At 31.4% G+C, this 25,525-nt stretch overlaps 1 protein-coding gene across 1 annotated transcript in view; it reads right to left on the reverse strand.

Moving 5' to 3' along the window:
- Nucleotides 1-25,525, reverse strand: part of LOC117125490 (nuclear receptor subfamily 1 group D member 1-like) — an 86,962-nt gene that overhangs the window by 27,445 nt on the left and 33,992 nt on the right. Inside the window, exon 3 of the mRNA XM_033271987.1 lies at nucleotides 17,757-17,898. Within this exon, the coding sequence (XP_033127878.1) occupies nucleotides 17,757-17,898 (142 nt within the window). The remainder of the gene's footprint in view (nucleotides 1-17,756; nucleotides 17,899-25,525) is intronic.

Below are 25,525 nucleotides of genomic sequence, written 5' to 3' on the forward strand. Positions count from 1 at the left end.
GTCTTCAAAATAAAAATTGTAACCTTTGGTAATCAACTACATTTTCCACATACATAGAAATTTTTTAAACTTTATTAAAAAAAACCTAAACCATAATTCACCACTATAGACACTTTTTGACAAAAATCAAAAATTACGACTTTGTTACCCAATGAGAAGTGTTCTAATATAGACAATGGGTCGTGTCTCATATTATTTGTTATATTTTTATTATTCATTATTTTCACTTGACTCGCATAAATAATTTTGTTCGAAGAACATTTATATGCAGTTGTACTTTGAAGCACTTCACTTGCAATTTGCAATTTCTAGTTAAGTTCTTACTTAATAATAATAATAATAATAATAATAAAGCATTTACTGTATAATGCGCCGTCTATCTAGCAAACTATTCCGAGGTGCAGTGACTCTTGACAAAAAGAAAAAGGATTTACTAATTTTTATATTGAATAGTTAAAAATGCAATTACACAGAGGCAAAATTTTGAAATTACCAGTGAAAAGTATTGAATAATAAAGATATAATTGCAGTTATAAATAGATATATTTACTAACAAAATATTTAATTGCAATTATATACTTAACTTTTCGATTTTTCTCTATTTTATTCATTCTATCTATTCTAAACTTGATTCTTGCTTTTATTACTATACCTTGTACTCCTTTTTTTTTTAGTTCTATCCCTTTTCAGCCTTGCATTTAATTTTCTTTAGTTCTATCAATTTTCAGCCTTGCATTTAATTTCTACATACTTTCTTTCTATTCTTTCTTATTCCTTTCCTTCTTCCGTTCATTTTCTTTCTATTCCTTTTTCTTTCTTATTCCTTTTCAATCTTACGTTTTCTTTCTTATTACTTTTCAATCTTCCGTTTTCTTTCTTAATACTTTTCAATCTATTCGTTTTCTTTCTTATTCCTTTTCAATCCTTCGTTTTCTTTCTAGTATTATAATTCATTTCAATCTTTCCTTCCATTTTTATACCTTTAACTTTCTTTTGAACTATTCCTTTTCAGTCTTTCGTTTTCTTTCTATGTAGTTTCTTTCAATTCAGTTTCTTTTCCTTCTTTTCTTCAGTGGGTTTTTTTCTTATTCCTTTCCAATGTTTCGTATTCTACAGTAGGCCTACCTATTTAAAAATATTCTACCCTAGGCCTAAATCTGTGTAGCTAGCGGTGAGCAGGGTTCTGTAAGTACTAGTACGGTTATCAGTCCATCGTTCAGCAGGCCAGAACTATATACTAACTGTTTTAATTCAAGTAGGTAGGCAGAAGGGAGCTGGTCTAGCTTAGTCCTAGTCGAGACATAGCTGCATTTTCAATTTTGAAAATTTACCAAGATTAATTAATATGCATAAAGTAAGCCAATCACATGATTTACAAAATCGGTCATGCATACGATATCCCACATTGAATTTGATGTGGGATATCATACAAATGAATGACCAGGCAGCATTTGCCCAGGCCTTAATCTGAAATAAAAGAAATCGAGTATGGGACGACAATTAAATTAGGTATGGTGCGCACTATGTGCAATAAAGAGTGAGTAACACAAAATTAGGGCCTGGATCCCAGGCTAATAAAACAGCAGTAATTTCATTTTTGACACCATTGCTGTAACTGTATGTTTGGCATGTTATTTGTAGGTAATAAACTTGGCTTTCAAATGGAATACCATCTACTTTGTTAATTGCATGGTAACTGCGGAGTCACCAAACCATATTATTTTGTATCAGAGTTACCAAACATTATTATTTTGGGTCTTTATTATTTTGATTCAATCATAAATGAAAGTTTAACAACAATACATATTATACTTTCACACTTTTTGTTGTTTTAAATACAGTTTGGAATTTTTCATTTAAAGTTGAAAAGGTCATCAAGATTAGGTTTGTAGAATAGATTACTGTAACTAGCTTTTAGTTTTTTATTCAAAGTTAAAATATCTTTGAGACTAGTTTTATAGACTTGCATTATCGTACATTCGATAGTTTGCAGTCTTGCAGTGCATTAAGTAACAAACGTCAATTCATAGGATCAAAGGTATTTGAGAAGAGTTTCAGAACATTTTGATTTATGTATCACCTTATGCCAAAAATCCAGCTCCAAAGATTTGCCAAATACTTTGATGTAATTACATAGAGTGGGGACCTAAACTTAAAATGTTTGAGTGGTTTAAGTTAATAAGCAACAAAATCTCATAAAACATATCTGAAGAGATGAAAGAAAGATGATTGGAGGAGGTTTTAACATGTTCTGATGTAGACATCACTTAATCAATGTCACATTTACTGTTTTCACTGATAAATGTCTCTGTCATTTCCTAATGGTATAATGTACAATGCAAGCTTGTCACTCCACACTGCATTCTTAGAAATACAGCCAGAAACATGTGATCATTACTGTACATATTTGCATATATCACATTAATAGGTGTGCTAGCTCCTTAATTGCTGTAAAAATAAACACCAGTTTCATTCAACCAACTGCTAAAGCAAGCATCCCAAGATTACATCATACAATACACCGTAAGCAAAATGTGCGCATTGCTCGCCAGACACGGTTGATTTTGCCTGTTTATTACCAACAAGTCTACAATTAATTATTTTGTGTAATTTATCTGAATTGACAATGTGGGTTAATTAAAATATTTTTTATGAAGAAACAGTAATAATACATAAAATACAGACTAATGTGGAGAAAAGTACATGTGTAGAGAGAGAGAATCTCTGTAAAATGTCAATACTAAATTAATATAAGGAGTTCAAATAAACCGAAAGTACTAAATAATGACCAAAAGAATAAGAATTAAGTAGCTATGGAAGCTTGTCTAAAGAATCACTGCTACCAACTAACCTATAATAAATCAAAAGTAACAGAGGTGATATAACCTCTCCACAAATTGCACACAAAACAAAACATCTCTCCAATTTCTCAGCCAGTGTGTTTTATGAAGTCTTTACATATGAAGTCTTTTCCAGCCAATTGCAACACTAGAATATCAAAGATAAATTATTTACATTACAAAAAAAAACTGATGTCAGTTAGCCAGATTTTCATACATTTCGTAAAATACAGTCAAGGAAATAAAAAAAAAAAAAAAAAAAAAAAAAAAAAATTTGTAAGGCTGAGAAAAAGGATGCACGAGGGGATGAGAAACTAGTATTTTTTTTTGTTTGGCCTTAGGTTTCTCCCGAATTCAATTCTTAAAGAGTAATCCTTGGATATCAAGAACACCATGTATTAATAATGTAGAATATAATAGAATTACCCACCAAAAATCAACAGGTCAACCTTTGGTTAGGTATCACAATAACAATATTTCCCTCCAAAATATAACTATATCACATATTAATAGTAGCCACTGAATCATAAATGAGTTGACTTTTATAGTATATGTCAAAGACCTTATAAACACAAGATAGCGTTCTCTGCAATTTACGTGTAACAAAATAGAAGCGCTGATTTGGCAGAAAAGTAATTACTTTTGGGAGAGGGCGTCCTAGTTGTTGCTATGGAAAGTGTTCACGTCATGCCAAAGTTTGTTACCAAGTATGTTTTTGTTCCTTAAGAGAGCGTGCATTCTAAGTCAATGCTTCTAATTGTTACTCGTTAAGGTAAAGTTGCACGGTGTATGCTATAATCTAAGTGGTCAAAAGTTGAAAAGTAATCACTTTTGCAAGTGGGCGCCATACACTTTCTGCACGTAGAAATTGCGGAGAATTCTATCTTGTGTGTATACGATCTTTAGTATATGTGCATTTCTCTAAGAAATCTACCATCAAACCTGGAAGTATTTTTCATGTGGAAATTTACCCGAGAAAGTGTATCAAATTACAGCTGCATACAAATGCGACTGGTATTGTATTACTTCTCTGAATATTCAAACGATACTATGTATTATGTTTCCTTTAAATGTCTTATTTAAAACTAGAAAACTCGCTTTCTTGCATAATATTATGAATTGTAATAGCCATCAACATTAATATCATCATCCTCTCATCTTATCCATCATTTTCAAACATGATCATCATCATCATCAGCCTCATAACCATCATCATTTCATTTAATTTATTTCTTCATTAATTTACATGAACAAGCCCTTGACATGAACATGGTAAGACACTAAATTGAAATACTGTACACGTTGACCATGGGCACTCATTAATACTCCGAAATGGGTCTCATCAACCTGTTAGCAACCCATATTTTGATCATGAACACTCAATGACATAATTACTCCAAAATGGGTCTCATCTATTTGTTTCATCAATACTGTCATCCACATATAAACCTTTATGATTATATCATAATACAGTTAGGATCACATACAAATTCTAATTCAAACTATAAATAACTAAATCTGTTGTTTCTAATCAGATGTCAATATACTATTATAAACATCATCAATCATTACTACAGTATCATCATATTTACCATCTCTACCATACTTTACATCCTGATTGTTATGTCATGTCTTATTATGTTAAGCCACTTTCTTTCTAAATATATAACTTTCTTGCATTTTATTTCAATGTTGTAATTCTATCAGCTTTTTGTGTTTTGAATGTACAATATGTGTTGTATCATGAGACATCACAAATAATTATAATGCTGTTGACTGATTGCACAGAACACAATAAGATGTAGGAGCCACCTAATCATAAGATGAAAGACCCTATTTAGGAAAAAGAGATCCCTCCAAAGGGAAAGGGTAAGGAGTATGTATTCAGTTTAGAGCCCACATACAGAAGAACACATATTCAGAAAGATGGTACGACGATGACAACTCAACTACACAACAATTCATTGAGTACCCAGCTAGAGGAGTGGAACACATACCTGAGGATGGGAATATACATCCACATGATAGAAACACCAAATCAGAGATCAGAGAACAACCATTTAAAAACAGAGGGTGCCAATTTAGATGAGATGGCTATTTCAGAGGGGGAAAGTGACCACTCAGAGGAGGAAGCACTTATTTTGTGAAGGAAGTACATATTCAAAGATGAGAGATCACCAACTGACAGGATAGGATCACCCATCGTGACTCAAGAGAGGAACCATTCAGAGTGGAGCAGGTGAAATTGAGAAGATGGGTACGATGATCCAGAGGAGATGGTAATTATTCAAAAGGGTGAGCACCTGTACAGAGTAGAAAGCACCCATTCAGAAGAATATTGTACCCATTTAAAGGATGGATCACCCATTTGAATAATAGAGCAACCATTTCCTAGCTATTCTAGGTTTAATTAACAGAATAAATCATCTAGACCGCACAAATGAATACTATTTATCACATCATTCGACTGTGGCTTGATGTGTAAACTCACAACTTCTTAGTCACAAAGTAATTTATATTGATCACTTTAACGCATTTTGATGAAATGCCTTTGTATTTCAAATGTTGATTTACATATAAATGGCCCACATAGAATATTAATTGAAAAACATGGCAGAACAAAACACAGAAAAAAGGATGAATTTGTTAAATTTGCACTAATGCATGTTGTTCGAAACATGAAAATGTCTAATGTTTTCTTGGGGCTATAGTACAGACATCCATTAGAACGGTGGAGTGAAAGTACTTGAGGACAACTGAAATCTCAGCCGCTGACGACTGCTGTAATAAAACAGAGAAACGGACCCAAAACCAGCCGTAAACAACATTATTATGATAATTAGTAGTATGTAGGTCTGCTTGAATATGGATGGAATTCCAACTGTTGGCTTGTTAAAAGGATTATGTCATCAATCAGTAAGTATTGAACAACAAACTCTCACAAACATTTTGCATTCACTTCCCCAATTTGGTTTAATGAAGAAAAAGAAAATATCACCCAACTGCGTGATGCATATGTTTGGTAACAAATATAAAGTGCATGGGAAAAAATAATTGAAGAATAAAATGCCTATACCACACATAATGATTTACTTCAAAGAAATTCTGAAGGAAATAAAAAATAAGTACCTGTTGCTAAAAACTTATATTATTTTTTTTCTAAAAAATTCAATAAAGCTTTTAAATTTTATATGATAAATATTACATCAAATTATATAAATAATTATGGTTAAGAAAATACAATACACAAATAACATGTACTAACTTCACATAGTAAATAACAGAAAACTGAACCAAACAGATGACTATTCACACAGCTTGGCATTAATTAATTTTGAAAAAAACAAGATTCATTGTTCTGTGAACGCGCCCACTCTTTATGACGACCACGACAATTAGAAAGACATCGCAACGGTCTGCATCCTACTGACCAAGCATGAACTGCTGTAACCCTTGGAGACATTCTCGCTGAATCTGTACCACAGCGGTCACTCATCCAACCAAGCATCGCAAATGACCGATGTTGTAGGTAATGATTAGTAACGTCATAGGAAGTTTCATGCGCTATACGACTACAGATCGTCATAAATCAACAACGGTGACCGCTGTAAAATTAGGTTGCCAGACTCCAGAAGGCGAGATATTTGATACAGAAATGTTATTGATGATCGGTGATTCAATTGTACTAAGCGGATAAAGACCACTGCAGGCCAAGATTGGACTTTTAACCCTCAAGTTATGGTAATAAGAATAAATAACAATGGAACATGTAGAAGAAAGGGGAAAGAAGAATGTAAATGTACTAACATTTTTAGAACTTTATAACTTACAAAACAACAATGACATTTTAAACTTTTTATTTGAAATATTTTCCTTCAATCATAATTGTTTAAAAAATCAGATCTATGAATTAAACTGATTATAATGAAATTAATGGTTTTTGTATTGTTTTTAATTGTTCCTGTATGTATTTTTAGATTTTATCATTTGACTTGCAGATCAGAATGGATCAGCTATAGGCCTTTCCTATGTCTTGCTCTAGACACTATCCATTGTATTCATCTTTGGGTCAAATTGGTAATAAACAATAAGGAAATTATTTAAAAAAAATTAATTAAGCAATTTCATTATTGTGGGTTTACTACTGGTTGAGATGACATTAAACTATAACAAAAAGCCAATATTATTGACTTAAAATATAGTATAGATTTAAAATTGTGATAAAAAATAAAGCAGATGTTGATAAACGAATAAAAAGCATGCTAGATTCTGAAATACATTCAGAATTCTATACCTGCCAACTTTGCTTGCATCTAATGCATAAAACAAAAAGAAATGAAAGTAGAATAGCCCTCTATGTAAAAATGACAAAATAGAGCACCCTTTATGTTATTTTCTTTTTAATTCTAGTGATCGTTTTAATTCTAGTGATCGAACTACTACTGATTACAGTCGTTGGTCAGTAAAGCTTCATATTCACATTTTAATGACGAATTCACTTTATTTTTTGGAATTTTAGAGTATAATCTGCCCATACACATGGGTTTTTTTTTTTGCAACAAACTGTGTATTATCTATACATACTGTACATTTTTTCATCATTTTATATACTACGTATTTGTTCCTAGTATTTCACTAGCCTTATAACAGATGCAAATATCATATTTCTGTGTTTTTGAAATAAAGATGATATGAAATACTATACCAAAATCTATGGTTAGCATTAGCGATACAAAAATCATGCTTAAAATGCAGGTAATATTTAATATTTTACACACAGAAACCCCATCACACAATGTAACTTAATTAATTTAACTTTATCTGCGCAGGTCTAAACTGCTTTTAAATCATTTATATTTTATATAGGCCTGCAGTACATGTAATTATAGTGAACACTTGAAAATTTTAGGCTAAGGTTTAAAGTAAATTTATGTTGAAAGTATATATGTTCACAAATTTTATCAACTAATCTGAACAATTTTGGAGTTCAGTACATATTTACTTTAAGGAATATTTCAATTACAATTATATTGAAAACAAATATCAAAATAATACTATTTATTATTTTTATAGAAATAAACATTATTTGGACAATGAGAATACTCCACATGGAAGCAAAGCAATCAACTTAATTTTCTTACGAATCATGTCAAACACATAAGAAATTTGTCAACTGATTACTGTACCAATTTTTTTCCTCTGCATTTATTCAAATATATTGGATTTGTTGTGTATAAATTGGTAGAAAGAAACTAAATTAACCGTGAACAATTTCTATAAATATAGCAAACAGTGATGACCAAGGGTTCATAGGGGGAAAGAATTGATCAGAAAGTCACGTATGGCAATGCGTTAAACAGCTGCGCTGAGAACCAATATACTTTTTAACTGACCTAACAGCGTCTCTAGGGACACAGGTTGGCAACAAAGGTCTGACCCCTTTTATTTAATAGACTTCCTGCTTGGACAGCATTTGTGGACGTGTCTACCAGTGTTCTGTTGACCTATACTTTCCCATCTTTCCGCTGTGGTGAATAAACAGTAATATTATATTATTTTTATAGTAATGTGTTTTATATCAGTTCTTGTTATCTTTGACTTGTATACTTGTGGGGCACTATGGGGTTTTTCATTTGCTGATCACATATTTTGCAAAAATAAATATTAAGGAGAATATACAGATTAGTTATAAATAATAAGAAAATAATATTAACATTCTTATATAATATTAATGATGGTGATGATGCTATGTTTTCAATGTTGATGATATTAATTATAATGATTTTCCTTTAATATGCAATCACTTTTGAATACAACCAAACATTCGTGATGAAGGTGATGATGATGTTGATGACTGGTGAAGATAATGGTGAGCTAAACGATGTTGATAGGACTGGAAGTCATGATGACAATTATTATTGTTTTAATGATAATTCCAATAAAGAACACTTTTGATGTACTTTATAACAACTATGATGATATGAAGACCTTATACTGGTTGTGGGAATGACAAAAACAAATGATAAAGACACACAAATCTGATGACAGTTAAAAAAAAATAATCATAATAATTTCTATGGAAATAATGTACATGTCTGCATGCAAAGCAAGCAACCACCAACATCTCATTCTCCTAAACGTGCATAATTTATAATATATTTCTATGAGTATGTGGAGTTATTTGATATCTGCTGGAATAATTGCATCTGAACTCATAAACTATGTGCTCCATGATTTAAAACCTGCCAAATATTTCAGTTTTTTAGTGGAACAAACAGCTTAAGTTATTTTTTAATCCGCAAAGGTTCAATGGCTGTACTTTTTGTCAATCTTTGTAATTACCATACACCCTTACCCACAATCTATAATATATTTTTCAAAGATAAATTCTCTTGACTAGAACAAGGTTAATAAATGAGAAATTCCAGATAACAATATCTAATTTAGAATAATTTAAAATTGCTTTTGCTTAATTGATTGTTTTGGACTTACTCTTAATAATGGTTACCATTCATCTTCATTATCATCATCATTACCACATACGTTAACATAGTCATTATCCCACAACAATTTAGGAAAATAATCATTTTCAGATTCAATGGACAGTCATCTATAGTAGCCTATATGTCTACTAACAAATTTAAAAAAGTACATTGCTCTCTGTTTTATTCATAGGGTACAACAAAAAAAAATCCCAATGTATTATTATTAGGATTTCTTGAAAAAAATGTGCATTTTCCAAGTTGTTTTACAAATGTACACAAGTTGAATTAAATTAAAAAGACAGTAGATAATATAAAAGTATTTCAATATCACTGCCTTCCTTATCATTCTCTTCACCTATTATTAGGTAAGACATTTTTTATATCTTGTTTTAGCGAACCCGCCGACTGCAAATATTGATGATTTCAAATAAAAATAAAATTTTATTTTTGGCCAATTAGCGCACCTGCTGCCAGGAAATAGTGGAAATTTCAGAAAAAATTGAGATTTTCTTTTTTTATCATGCCCTCTGGTGCCTTGAAATTTCTAAAGATAAGATATGTATATTTCTTCATAATTATATAAATTTGAATCATTTAAACATCCTACTTTACATTCACCAATAAATTTTTAGTTTTATTTTCTCCTCTGTCTGGCAAACCAAATTTTATTTTTATTTTTATTTCGCACTCCTCAGATAATCTTTAAAAAGATAAGTACGCAAAACAAGGAATAAAAGAAGTCTCGCCTTATCACAACAAAATTCAGTACTGAAAAAGAAAAAAAAAAAAAAAAAAAAAAAAAAACCAGCACTGGAATCAACATCTTACAATCACCGTCGTCATTGGAAAATGGAACTCATTTTAATTGATCTTTGTTTTAGAGGATGTCTCTTTGAGTGAAGCTAACCAAAGAGGCCTTGCCAACAATGACCATCATCTTCATTACCATTGGGATTATCTTTTGTACCATCACCATCACCATCACCATCATCACTATCAATGGGTTCATCTTTAGTAATATCATCATCATCATCATCATCACACATCTTGCAATCTTCCTACATCTTGTAATCATCCTACAACATTATGATTATCCTCATGATTATCAAAATGAGTTGAATAGCTTAGTAATTAAGATGCTTGCCTTCTAATCCCATGGTCCTGGGTTCAATTCTTGTCAGAGCATAACTTTTTCTCTCGACTGTAAATAAACTCCACTCCCTAAGCCTCATAAAGAAACTTGGTTTATGAAGCATCATTCCATCCTGTAAGTGGCGAGTGTAATTGTTGTTGGATGTGAAGGGGGAGGGGGGAATCACTTCATCCTTTCTCAGCATTGTAATCACTATCATTCTCTCTTGAACATTATTTGAATCATTCTTGCATGCCATTACATTCCATGTTTACAAGCTTTGCCTTTTGGGTTACACCACTTGTTTGTTACTAATTTATTTGAAAATGAAATAAATTGACTGATTGATTTTATTGTTCTCTATATCATCAATATAAACATTCCATCAACAATTTAATGATTATCATCAACAATTTTATTAATTTTATTATTTTCATCAGCAATACAATCATTCTCATCATCATCATCATCATCATCTCTTTCATTATCATTATCATTCTCCTCATCAGTTCCTTCCATATTAATATTATGCATTGTACATGGATGGCTAGAAATACTAAAAGAAGTTTGTTGGTGTATAAGATAATAAACTGAATGAAACAATACATAGGTGTGAAGAGGTAAGGAATGTTGGGTGTAGGAAAAAAATGCCAGTAAGAAATTGACTTGAGAGAACAATTACTGAAACGAAATGTTGAATTTCTTTTGATGGGTAAGAAGAGATGCAAAACTGACAGGTCAATGCTGAAACATTATTACTTGTTTATCATTGGTTTTTAGACTTGAACAAAAAATTGATTAAATTGTAAAATGCTCAATAAAAGCAGAATAGTATGGTCATAATGACGTATATGCATCTACTGTGCAAATCAGATGAATAGGATGAAAAGAACTGAAACAAACTGGAGATGGATGCAATTATAAGTAAATTGAGTGTTTTCAACAGCTTATAGTATATTGAAAGAATATGGTCCTCCTAACACCTGCTTCATGCACATAAAATAAACTAAGTGGAAGTACTTGCTTTTAAGAGATATTCATTAATAGTCATTTACTTGAAGAGCTTAATCTTGACCTAATTCTAAAAACATCTTTCCAAGATGGAGCTGTGCAAACTATATTTAGCAGGAATAACTGTTGAAGTCCTGGACAACAGAATCCTTGGAATTTCAAAGTCGGAAGGAAGTAACCCTCTAAAGGAATTTTATTTTCATAAAATTTTATAGAAAAGGTTGCTAAAATATGCTGGTTTGCATGCTCTTTTCATTGAAAAAAAAATTATATATCTTTTGTAATGCATATAACTTTATCTTAAAAAAAACCAATAAAAAAAAAATATATATCTTTTGTAATGCATATAATTTTATCTTAAAAAAAAAACAATAAACATTTTCTTCATAAGCTTGTCTCATTTCTTTCATATTTCCATGTATATTAGTAAGTCCTCTGATATCATCAGAAAAAAAAAAACAAGCAGGATGGCACAATTTTTAAACTAACTGGTTAAGAATACAGTATGTGTATACACATACCATAAAACCTCAAATAGAAGCCCAATGGACTAAGTCTTGAAAAGAAGCCAATCTCGAATTGAAGCCCCCTCGTTGGTTTGCAAAAGTAGCCCCGAAAAGTAGCCCTTCACCAAAAGAAGCCCATGGGCTTCTTTTTGAGATGCAGTATTACAATACATACACTGTATAAGAATTTCAAAGAAACAAAATATATTAAAAAAATGCTTGGTTTACACAGTAGTTATACAGACTAATGTTACAGTGGCCCTATTTATTTTTTTTTTATTATAGTAGTAATTCCCAAAATTTACAGCATTGATTTTGAAAAGAAGCCTCCCCATCTCCCTCCCATTTTTAATATGCAAAAGTAGCCTTGAAAATAAGCCCATCAAAAATTCATAAAAAAAAAAAGAAACAAGCCCAGGGCTTCTATTTTTAGGTTTTACAGTAATATAATACAGTATAATATATTATATATTATAATACAAATATTATAATATAAAGTTAATAAATTACTAGAAACTTTATTTAGAAACCACAAACTTTTAAATTCATTAATGTTTTAAACACATCCAAACTCGGTAGAGGTTATGATTATTGAGCATTATTTAGTGATGATGATTGGAGAAACGACAAAAACTAGTGGCTCAACGGAAATCTGATGTGTTTACTGCAGTGAATACATGAATATTATCAACATGCCCAAATTATAATATGATCAAGAGGTAAATACACAGACATGAAATTGACAAAAGATTTGTACGTATCATTTCCCCAGGACAAGCGAATAAATTCAAGTCACATGATTGCTAGTGAAAGACCCTACAGTATCTATAGTTATAGGCAACAACATTTTATTGAAATTTAGTTCAAATATAGTAGCAGTTTTTGCACATCAATTTTGGTACTTAGGATTAATTATATTCAGGATTAGGGAACCACCCAGGGGTAGATTAAATAGATTCGCCAAGAATAATCTATAAAAAAAAAAACTTGTGAAAATAACAAAAGATTAACAAAGAGGTATATCATATTAGAATGACAGCCAAAATATAAAGGATTGCAGAGAACTGATTTTAGCTTGTTAATTTGTAGCTATCATTTTTAATCAGCTTTGTATTCATTAGCCTAGCCATGTGCAATTGTCTGGTCATACAGTACGTAGTAGCAATATAGCCACATGTTCATACATTGCCTGCACATATATGCATCTCTTTCCGCTGAACAATTGTATATGCTACTGTCTTTGTAACGCTATTGTGTAGGCCTACAAAAAAAAAAAAAAAAAAAAAAAACATAAAATGACAGACAGTTTGGCAAAGCTTTAGAGATTTTGATTGTTAACTACTCAGGCTGGAATGCACTTCTTTATTATTATTATTAACGGTAAGTTTTACCTCTGAGACAAGTAATCCGGGACTGAATGCTAATTATCTATGGCACAGGGCAATGTCTGACATAGGAAACAACCAGAAAGAGAGTAGTCCAAAATTTTCTGGCTATTTTGTTTTATATGTATGTAGATGTTTTTGCTTGTTTCTCATTGGTCATAAAGAACTTTGTCTGGAATGGCGAGTTCCTCGTTGATTTCATGTCCTCGGTGTATGAGCATGGCAACATTCAAATGGTATGAACATAATTTATACTGTACACACACTTGCCCCATAACGTCAAACCTAGATGACTTGCCACCTCAGAAATAAAACATGCTATTATCATTATTATTATCCTAATATATGGTTGCCATGATTGATGATTACGTTGATTATGAATGATGATGGACGATTCACGCCGCATTATGTACCTTCCCAGTATGATTTAAGCAGGTACTCAATTACAGTTGAGTGAATTGAGAGCCACCCTTACCGAGAATTGAACATGGATCATCAGTACGATAGACAAGTGTCCTAACCACTCAACAAATTATGATTGAAATAAAAATTTTGAATATAGGCTACTATGCTATAGGTTGTCCCATACCCATTTCAACAGCACATACTTGGTTGTATACAAAGTATGTTCATTATACAATAATTTGTTCACTATATCATTTCATGTCTATATTTTATATACCCAGATGTTATTCATAGGCATACACGAATGAATGTTAAAACTCATTCTTGCTGTTATGAGACATGACAAGAAAAAAATCATAAACTTTTTATTACACATCTAAAATAAAATCATGTTATTTGTGTAGATAGCTTTCTATGACAGAAAATGCTAGATGCTGAAATAATGAATTTTCCATTTTTTATATCACTTCTTTAATCGGTCATCGTATATTATTTCCTAGATCCATCGTTAGGTTAACGAGAGGAAGTGATAATTCAATTGTATAAAAATATAGTGATTAAATATGTTACAAGGTCACAGGAGATCACTAGATTAACATTTGTTAAATATTTTCAAATCCGTTACACTTTTTATATTGTATTCATTGAAAATGTTATTAAAAAAGAGGATTGATAACGAAGCTAATTATATTAATAACACAAAAAAGTATTGAATATTACACATTTGATCCCAGGAACAAAACATAGTCTTCCTAATGGAAATGATTGAAAAGGTAAGGAATTTCAGGTGTAGGAAAAAATGTAGTAGCAAAAAATGCCAGTAGGAATAAATGCCAATAGGAATAAATGCCACAACAATGGAACAAACCATTTTGTTTTGGATAAGACACTTTAATCTAATTACCTCATCTTTTGGATAGGACATGAAGTACTTGATCCTGTGAACATATTGACTGCACAAAAAGATTTTGAAAGAGGAGAGATTTGTCTCCAGATATACTATAGGGACCAAGATATGGTGTGTTAATGAAATACTGTTTATATTCACTATACAGTTAATTATTAGTATTGGGAATTGTTTTTGAATGTAATGACAGTGACCAGCGGAAAATTTCTGTGATGTGGTTAGATTGCCACTTATGAAACGAAAGCAATATCTTTGCTGTTAGCAATCCTTGGGCCATGCGCTTAAGTAAATTGAATCAAATCCATTTGTCAATTATTTGAAAATTTAAACGGATGGTCAGTCCAATGCTTATCAAAGGTGGATGTATTAAATTGTGGTGGCAGTATTGATGATACAGTTGGTTAAGTTTCTGTCTTAAGTGCAAAAGAGCTTACAAGCCAGATGGTAGTCAGGCCTACCTAGATTTTTACGAAAGGGGGGGGGGGANNNGGAGGGGGTATGTATGGGTTGCATGCTTATCGTTCAATACCAAAACTAAATCCTGGTATAAAGCTATTTATTTTTCACAATGACAACATAAAAATTGTGGATCAAAGACTCCAAATTAAATCAGCTTAACTTTAATGATTACCCTTAATAATAGTCTCTCAATAAAAAATAAAAAATAGTAAAAGAGCACTATATAAATGCTCAAATTATCAGTATTATATTATTAAAAAAGAAAAGAAATTAGGTCATCTATGTTTTACAAAATATTATGAAATCATCAGCTTCAATCAAAATTATCATCGTACATTTCAGGATATCTGCCATAAACCAACTACAACGTTCTTAGAGTAATTATTTTCACACTAACTAGGTACACGCAACTCAGACACGCCTACAGTATGACTAAAAGCCGGTAAATCCTGAAGGGTATTAAAACATGTAACATGGATATCTGCACAGATATATCCTGATTTGAAAATGTATCTTTTTTTATTTTATTAATTCACTTGTCAATTGCCGCCCTAATCTATCAGATTACCAGGTAACTCAATTGATTAATAAATTCAATTGAAATTAAATAATAAAACCTATTACATATATGTATTGGAATGTATATTTAAAATTGTGTGCTGAATTCATAAGTGAGTTAAATTTAGCATTGCTTTAAAACCTGGGCATAAACTTCATTTTGCTTTAACTAGAATTAGCATAAACTATGAATACTGTATTCATAATGGTGCTTGAAGTAAGCTCCAGGTTTAGGTAATGGTTATGCTGACCAAACAATAAATAGTTTCTTATGAAAATTTTTGTAATAAAAAAACTCTTTGCCCAAATATATTTTAAAGATGTTCTACCAGTAATGACGGATTATACTAACCAAGTGTATATTGAAATAAATTTAACAAAAACAAATCGGTTTAAAAAAAGTTTTATTTGGCTTCAAAACATAAAGCAATATGTGTGTCCGATCCACATGATCACGCACTGGCAGGTCGAGCAAAACCATACTAGGGCTGAAAAATGTCCAAACAAGTGCCCTCTATGTCATACAATTGAATAAAAAAGAAAAATATTTCGTTCATGGTTGACCTTAAACCGTAAACGGAGACTAAGTCTAGCTATGTACGGGCTTTAAAATGATGGCTAGACCTAAGCCTGTTTTCATTTAGTGTCCAATATACCGTAAGGTAATGAATACTATTTTTGACTCAAGCAACCACTAGCTGTATAGTAGTAAAGAATAGGCTAGGCCTAAATCTGGTCGTGGCTTGACAGCTCGGCGCAAGATCTGATGTTGCTTGCATATTATCGTTCGGTTCTCCAAATTATGCCTTCTATTTCACCAATTTTACGCGTGCATCTATGGTCTGATTTTGATAAAAATACATGTCTCTTTTAGATTTTATGTCCTAAATGTTAATTTTGGGAGTGGTATTTCTCTAATTTGAACAAAATTTAAAAAAAAAACAAAAAAAAACTGTTCCTATTTTTTGGAAAATTTGGCCTTTATTACAAAAATCCATAACTTGATTACCAGCCAATAAGGATCTATGCAAAAGAATCATGAAAGTTAAATCTTATGTCTTGATGGGGATTTTTTTTTATTCAAATTTTTAATTTTAAGTTAACTCAATATACAAGTTAAACAATTCAAATATGAAATTACAATTTTCAATTTTTTTAAAAATTTGGAAACTATGAATTTAGCAAAAAATATAGACATATCTTCAACGAAAACAACAGTTCAAAGTCTGACAAAATATAGTTCAGAGTTCATACCCCTATACAAAGATTTTAAAAAAGAAAACATCCATGGATAATGGCCTCATAACTTCAGTTACAGTCTCAACATTCCTAACACAGATTCATTTTTTTTTGGCTAATGAATTAAAATACATGGTGGCAGACGGCCACGTCTCCCTAGAGAAGATAACATATTAGAATTCATGGTAGATCCAAGTTTGATTAAATTCCTATGGCTTCGAAAGAAAATATTTCTGGAGGGAAATGAAAAATATTGACTAATATATGGACAATTTGAAGACATCAGAATTCGAGAAAAATTAATCATATTTTGACCAACATTCAAGTACTCTGAAGTCAAAAGCTACAGAAATGTAATTGCGGTCAGTTCTTTAGTATCCTCCGAGAGTTAAACGCCATAATGGAACACATTATTGACCGAATGATATACCGTACAGAGGTTTTGTTGAAAATCATCATCATCATAAATGGCAATAAATGCCAATACCCTTAAGACTCTATGTACGAAATTGAATATCAACACCTGAACAATAGATGAAATTCAAAGTTGATTATCTATTTGTCAGGAAATTTTTATCTACTTCTGCCCAATGGATGAAATTTTTGGTTGATCATCCATTGGTCAGAAATTGTTATTGGTGATCAACCAATGTCTATTTACAAAAAACTGGCTGGTTTTGGGGAAGGGGTGGGGTGGGTTTGGGTAGAGTGTGAAACGGCCTGGAAGGAGATTGCGAAAATTGAGAATGCTGAACTAAATCCCTATTCCAATGAAAATTAACTCCCGTGAATTATTCGACGGTGTGGATATTAATTTCAACAAACTTACCTTCTTTGGACATCCCCACTTGCAGACATTTCTTCCATCGGCAGAGCTGGCATTGGTTGCGTGTATACAAAGAGATGTCGCACTGGCCTGTATTAGAACACGTGTAAGATTCATGTTGAGTAAGGCTACGTCTGAAGAACCCCTGCAAAAATGAAATCAGAATTGTACATGAATAATTTTCAATAATTTTTTCGTAGTGATGTAATAAATACAACCAATCATTCAGAAATCTTTCAGCCGCATTTTCATTAATTTAAATTTTCCCAAATTTCTAGGTATATCTATATGTATTTTTAACTTAAATTAGCATGTACATCGTCATTGGATATCAAAGCGCTTAAAATAACTAAGTGCATAAAACTGTACTCTGCAAATGAACGACTAAATTTAGAAATCTATATATCAATCTTGAAAAGAATGAAACTAGGCAATTCACTGAAAAGGTCTTGACGCAAATTACTTGACCAAATAAAAAGCAGGCGAAAGAATAATCACACGAGAAACAATTTGACTCGTGCAAACGTACTATAATCTAAATCTTTATTGGCCCAATAACAGAGTAATTAATGTTAAAGAAACAGTATTATGTAACTTTAATTCAAGTGCTCAACCTTTAATTCATTCATTTATTCAAAAAGTTACTGAATTTAAAGGGTATTTAATATTGTTAAATGTGTTGCAATAATTTGTATCATAATTTGAGGTTTATTCTTCTAAATGCATTATGGAAACAAGATTATATTACAACAGATTCCCATACATATCAATATCAAATACACAACATGAAGATTTTTCTTGATTCTGAATCAAGAACACTTGATTTTAAAATTTGCAACGCGAATTACATTTCATTGTCCATACTCAATTAGTGCTACAGTCCTCATAGAGTCATTGGCTTCAGTAATGAGGTCACTAGGTGACCTAGTTACTAGGGGTCAACTGTTTGCCCACTTATGTTTATGAACCATAAAAACGCAGGATTGAGTACGTAACTATGGAATAGTAGACAGCGCTGTCATATTGTGATTTCATTTGTCTGTTCGTATTCAGAAAAAAAATATGTCAGTTTCATGACTCTACTATAATAATATAAAATAAGCTAATTGCTAGAGAAGCAACATACTCATATTGTACTGCGTGGAAGATGCCAATATTACATTATAAATTTCATTAAAATCTCTCACCAAATACAGTAATATTAAAGATAAAATATTGGTGTTAAATCTTTTTTTTCCCCAAATTTCAATGTCCTATCAACTTTCAAATATATTTATATAAATATACTAGGTATTTATCAGTAAAATGCTCATGTCAATAGAAAATTAGGTTTGAATGTTTAAATAAAAATTAAATTTAAATAAATCATTATTTAAATTACTACCACATCATATTCCAATTACAATTACTATAATTACCATCACCATAACCACCATAACACCACTACCATGGTCACCATAATTTCCTAAATGCCCATAAAACAAACCAGTTTATATAAACGTTTTTTTGTTGTTGTTTGTTTTTAAGCTACAACAATAAATTATAAAGAAAAAGCATGATAATTAGCACAATAATAATAATAATAATAATAATAATAATAATAATAATAATAATAATAATAATAATAATAATAATAATTAGTACATTAATAAACACTGAATATATATGGTGGAAAAGTACCTAAGTACTTCATGTATTGAGTAACAAATCAAATTTATTAAACCATGATTGGATTTTCATAATCAAATATCACATTAATGTTTAACATCATGATTATTATGATAGTTTGATATTGGACATGAGACGCCTAGAGTCATCACTTCCTAAGCGGAAACGTGATCCTAAAATATAAGCAACATAGCAACTACACAGCAAAGATGGTCAACACACATCAACCATATGTCAATAAACACTGAATGAATATGGTGGAAAAGTACCTAAGTACTTCATGTATTGAGTAACAAATCAAATTTATTAAACCATGATTGGATTTTCATAATCAAATATCACATTAATGTTTAACATCATGATTATTATGATAGTTTGATATTGGACATGAGACGCCTAGAGTCATCACTTCCTAAGCGGAAACGTGATCCTAAAATATAAGCAACATAGCAACTACACAGCAAAGATGGTCAACACACATCAACCATATGTCATCGCCAATCAAATGTACGTCCTAGTTCTCACGGCACCACTACCAGTGTAGAGAAAAAAATGGTGCCAAATGAAATTGTGCTGTTGTATAGATATCTAGGTTCCTACTTCAAGTGCGGCCTAGTTAATGTTGTAATGGCGGACAATGATTTAAAGGACATGAACAACGACCGGGCATATAAGTCTTAGCAGACCTTCATCTTTCACCTGCCATGATATATATGATACGAATTCTGCATTTGAGTTTCAATGATGTCGTGTTGAAACGAGGATAAAAATGTAAAGGAAGAAATTGAGTTCACGGTCCAGTGGCCACCAAACTGTAATCTTACTGACAAATAAGATAAATAGCAAATAAATTGTAGACTATAAAATTCTCAAGCAATAATACTACAATAAAAAAAACAAAAAAACAGTACAAATCTAATGATCCTTAAAACATATACAGCAGGGAGGGAAAAAATGTTTGAATATATCAGGCAAGTACCCTACATCTATGATGAATAGATAATATGAGGTAATGCAGTTCCTGTCGCATGCACATCTCACTGTAAACGTGTATTTAATACTAAACTTTCGCCAGTTTGTCGTTTTGCATGCAAACCACACAGAACTAGGAATGCAACAGCCAACTCGTATACTGAAACCCAATTTAAATTGGCACATTAATTTCTAACTAATAGGGAAAAAAAACTAGGTTTTTGAAATCAGCAAAGAAAAAGGACAATAAACAATTATGAGGTGAGCTACTTTAAAGCATGTCACAACGTTTGATTAATATCAAATACATTTTTACACTTAATTAAAGTGACCAGCTACAGAGATGAAAGCATGTTCAACATAAATTATGGTTATGTGAAATATAATTTCTTGTGGCGTTCTATAGAAGTACCATACTTTATCCCGTAAACTTCTGAGTAATCATGTGGTACAGTGTCTGAGTTGCTTTAGCTAATCTAGTTCTTTAAGTTTTCAATACACAGTGAATATAAATAATTACGCGGTGTTATTTTTTCTCGGCGAGATGTTAAATGATTGATTAAACTTGATTAGATTAAAGATGAAGTTGATCGTGGGAATTAGTGGGAGGGCGTTCAACTATGCCGACTTTTAGAGAGTAGTTTACCTGGAATAAACTGATTAATGAAATGCTGCGCTAAATAAATAACGGAGAACTAGTAGATTTCATCTGCAGTTTTAACATTTCATCCTTTTTAATATAGCATTTACTAATACTATATTTGTATCAGTAGACTATAAATCAGGTAATAATAACTGATCCGGTCAGCCAAATCCCTCAGCTACAGGTCAAGATGAGATATTTGTTATTTTAAAAAAAAACTTTTAAAAAAATGGCAAAATCAGTAACTTTAAATCAGACTTATTTTTTTTTTATTTTTAAAAATTTCAATTTTGTTAAGGTGCACATAAACCAGAAGGCCCAAGTTTGAATAGTGGCGGAAACTTTTCAGTCTTTATTTATGTTCTCTAATGTTTAAAATTTATATATTTATAAAGAATTACCATAAGATTGTTCTATTCTATTCTAAGATTTCTATTTAAAACCTAAAAAGATGTCACTAAATAGAAAAATATTACAATTATACCATTCTCTTTCAATGAACAGTCTCCTGTTATTGAAAGGTAATTTACTGGAAGAAAAAAGCCAGAGGGTATATCGTATACAACTTTACAATGAAATTGAGAATCAATGTGTATTTTTTCAACTTTGCCCTGCCACCCGACACAATATTATGCTTTTATAGTTGTATAATTTCAACATGTAATATAAAACTGATTAGAAATCGATTCACTGGCCAAGTACTGAACATGTAACAGCTACCTATATGCTTTAATGTGGAAACAATGCCCTGCATGTTATTCCGGTACAATTCTATCGACCGGGTTCATTGAATTAGGCCAAGTGGATGCTACCCATCTGACTGTAGACAGGATTCAGGCCGGATATTTCTAATGCCCTTCCAAAGTTGAAGAAATCTGAGTTCTAATCAGACTTGTTATAAAGGTGAGAAATATAACACAACCAGAAGAAATCAAAATCAAGCAATCTAAAAACATGCAGACAGAAAGTTCACAGAAATAGGACAAGTCCATTGTTATTATTAAAATATCCCTCCCTTTTAAGTGGCGTACCATTTCATCAGGTTCTCTCAAATAACAAAGGGAATTGTCTGTATAAAAATGTCCACTTCTGAAATGTGTGGGTATTTTATTGTTCTTTCTTTGTTTGGTGTGTTTCTGAAGATATCAATTACTTTGAATTTTAAGTATAGCTAACATATTAAAGAATACAGCAGTAGCTGAAAAATATGCTATTAAATGTGCTCTTAAAAAATTTCAACAATGATTGAAAAATGAAATTTTAATAAGTGTGTTTGACAGGATATCAATCAAATGATGTCAACCTTCAATCAAAAAATACTTTTGAACTTAACAACTAAGTATTTTTTAACAAATATATATGTATGTTCTAGTGCTGTTCCGATACACATGAAAATAGAGGAAATTAATTCCCATGGGATTGAATTCCCAATGAGGCATAACACACACACACACACACACACATGAAATATATATATATATATACACATATACACATAAGTATATAATACAGCAAGCAATATATATTTATTATATATTTTCTGAAAAACAGTTTTTCTGAAAAACAGTTTTTCTGAAAAACAGCTTCATGAACAGTGTTAACGGCTATCTTGACGCAGGGTTCCCAGAACGCCACCCTCAGCGGCGAGTACGAAGCACAACTCAGGGTCAAAAGTGGAACATGAAATTTGGATATGGTTTTGTAGTCAGATTTGCGAGAAAAACTTCAGCAACCCGTATTTCTCGACTGAGACGTCAGTGGGAGCTGTAATTTGTATGGCAAGGAGATTGAGCAACCCTTCATTCATATTAAGGGAATTGACGCCCAGAAACTTTGTAGTTATTAATATTTTGGTTATAATAGAAAATATTCAATTTTTGGTGACGTCACACTCACATTAGTTAGCATGCATACGTCATAAGCTAGATACGTCACCTTTTCCTGGTAAGGCAAACTTTCCCGGCGTGCTTTTTTCATGGATAAACAAACACCACTGCTTTGCACATGGATGCGTTGCCCAAGCCAGGGCTACAAGCGAGCCGCATTGTTAGCATTGTATAATACTTAAATAAGGTACCTCTGCAAATGAATTATTCTTAGTTATTTTTTTTTTCTTATTTTAATTTATTTCTTCCGAAAGTGTACTTTCTATCACATATAATTTCACTGTCTTAGTTAGGCCTAGGCCTAGTCTTATGCCTCATCGTTCCCCGCTACACAGTACATCAGCAGCCCCTCCGCCCATACAGTACAGACGTTTGCTAGGTAAGAACGTGATTGCATCTTCCTTCCCAGGTGTTCATGTAACATTGACATAATTGTTAGCTAACCAGTTGTGTGTATTTCTTTGTGAAAATGAGTACCGCGGCGTACTCATCCCTGAGTTGTGCTTCACACTCGCCGCTGAGGGTGGCGTTCTGGGAACCCTGCGTCAAGATAGCCGTTAACACTGTTCATGAAGCTGTTTTTCAGAAAAACTGTTTTTCAGAATATTTTTTTTTCAGAAAATATATAATAAATATATATTGCTTGCTGATTCACATCATTCATTGTATATTCCCGATACAATTTTAATGTGTCTACATTAATAAGTATATATGACCATGAATAGAAATACTCACACTTGACCTAAAAAAACAGCAACGATTTTAAGTGAATGATATGTTTATTTTGCATTAACAAATAGCTTCATGAAGGTTAATTACACCTGTCAATCATTGTAAACTGCAACATTATTTCTAGCGAGTTTAGAGTGGATGTTTAATGAACTAAGCATCATAGTGGATTTGTACAGTAGACATGGAGACTTGGAAACACTGTGAAATGCGAGCTACTACAAGTATCAAATATACACGCGATTGTTATGGAGGCCTAGATATCTGGCCATTTCTAGGCCACACCAGTCTGTGAGCACAGTTAATCGATAGGTCGCCGTCGCCATACATACAAGATGCGGTCCTTGTCACAAGTTGGCTCGTTTCTAATGTTCATTTTTCATTAGCGAGGGACAAGAGGTAAAATATATACTTCAAGGTGCTATGCAAAAGTACTGATTACTAAATATGATAATTGTCGCATCATGTTAAGGCCTCTATGCATTTCATTCCATTACCTTTATCATTAGATCTAAGAAAAACATAGCTACCTGGGGATATAATATCTATCTATAACCATTGATACTGTACTATTGCAATAGTTGATAAATACCGTCAAGTAAATATCTTATTGAAAAGAAAAACGAAACTACCATGAACTAATATACAAGAAATATAAAACAAATTTGATAATAATTAACATTAAAGATACAGTGTCTATGATAAAATTGTAAAACACTTTTAAGATGTACGTTAAATTGCTCATTTAAAAAGAAGAGAACTTCCAACAAATTAGTTTGGTAAAAAAAATATAAAAGCATAATTTATTTATGCATTTTTATGGTGACAAGGAAAATGTTTTCATAGTCCAGAGACTTAATAACTTCTACACACAGAAAGCAAATTAAAGATTGATTTTTATTTTATTTTTCAGCTCATCACAAATCACAAGTATCTTTAAAACAATACTTATAATCAAATAATTCAAATATATAATTTGAACATTTAATAGTAGTATTGATTATATACTTATTTATTATAATTGCCAAATTTAATTTATTATATGGTAATTATTACTACATTCACAATATATACAAATTGATTAAATCGGTATTCATCACCATAAAACCAGATACTAAGTTAGGAAAACATTTGGCAAATTGCCAAACATCATGCCAAAATGTCATGCTGCCGGTCCTGATACGAAATGGCGTACAGATGTGACCGGCAACAACTAGCATAACGAAGATGAGTGAATGTTTTATTGCGGTCAGACTGCCTAATGAAAAGATAGGAAGTTATCCTAGAAATCTGGCTCTCCGGGTACCTAATCTGACCGTTATGCGTGATGTGCTGAAAATGAATGCAATTAAACTAGATTTATTGGCAAAGCTGGTATTTCTACTTGCATTCAACATATGAAATCCCTCCCACTGTAACAGCCCTACAGGCACTGCACAAAAATAAAAACGTTATCAAAAGCAGATTTATCACTTATCTGTTTTATATATCTATTTTCCTAATGTTTCCATATGTCAAAGTTAATAAGTCTAAAGCCTGCAAATAGAACTGTACTGTCGCACCTTTTCAATTGCATTACAAGGAGGTTAGATATTACATTCACCCAATCCATTAAAAATATTTGATAACTTAAATAGCCTTTAACAAATAAATATTCACAATCTAGTTTTCACTATCATGAAGAACAACGAATTGAGTTTGAAATATAGGCTTATGATGCTATAGTTTTTTTTTTACATTTAAAAAAACATTTTATTCACATTATCTTCAAAAAGATGTTTTAAAATACTTGTTAATCACTATAATTCATAAATTAATTCAATTAAATATTAATTACAAATTATATTTGGTTAAAATCACAAGTAAATGAAACA

The sequence above is a fragment of the Anneissia japonica genome, unplaced genomic scaffold, assembly GCF_011630105.1.
Source record: "Anneissia japonica isolate Jap-2015-1 unplaced genomic scaffold, ASM1163010v1 scaffold7731_len1735946_cov199, whole genome shotgun sequence".
NCBI classification, from domain to species: Eukaryota; Metazoa; Echinodermata; class Crinoidea; order Comatulida; family Comatulidae; genus Anneissia; species Anneissia japonica.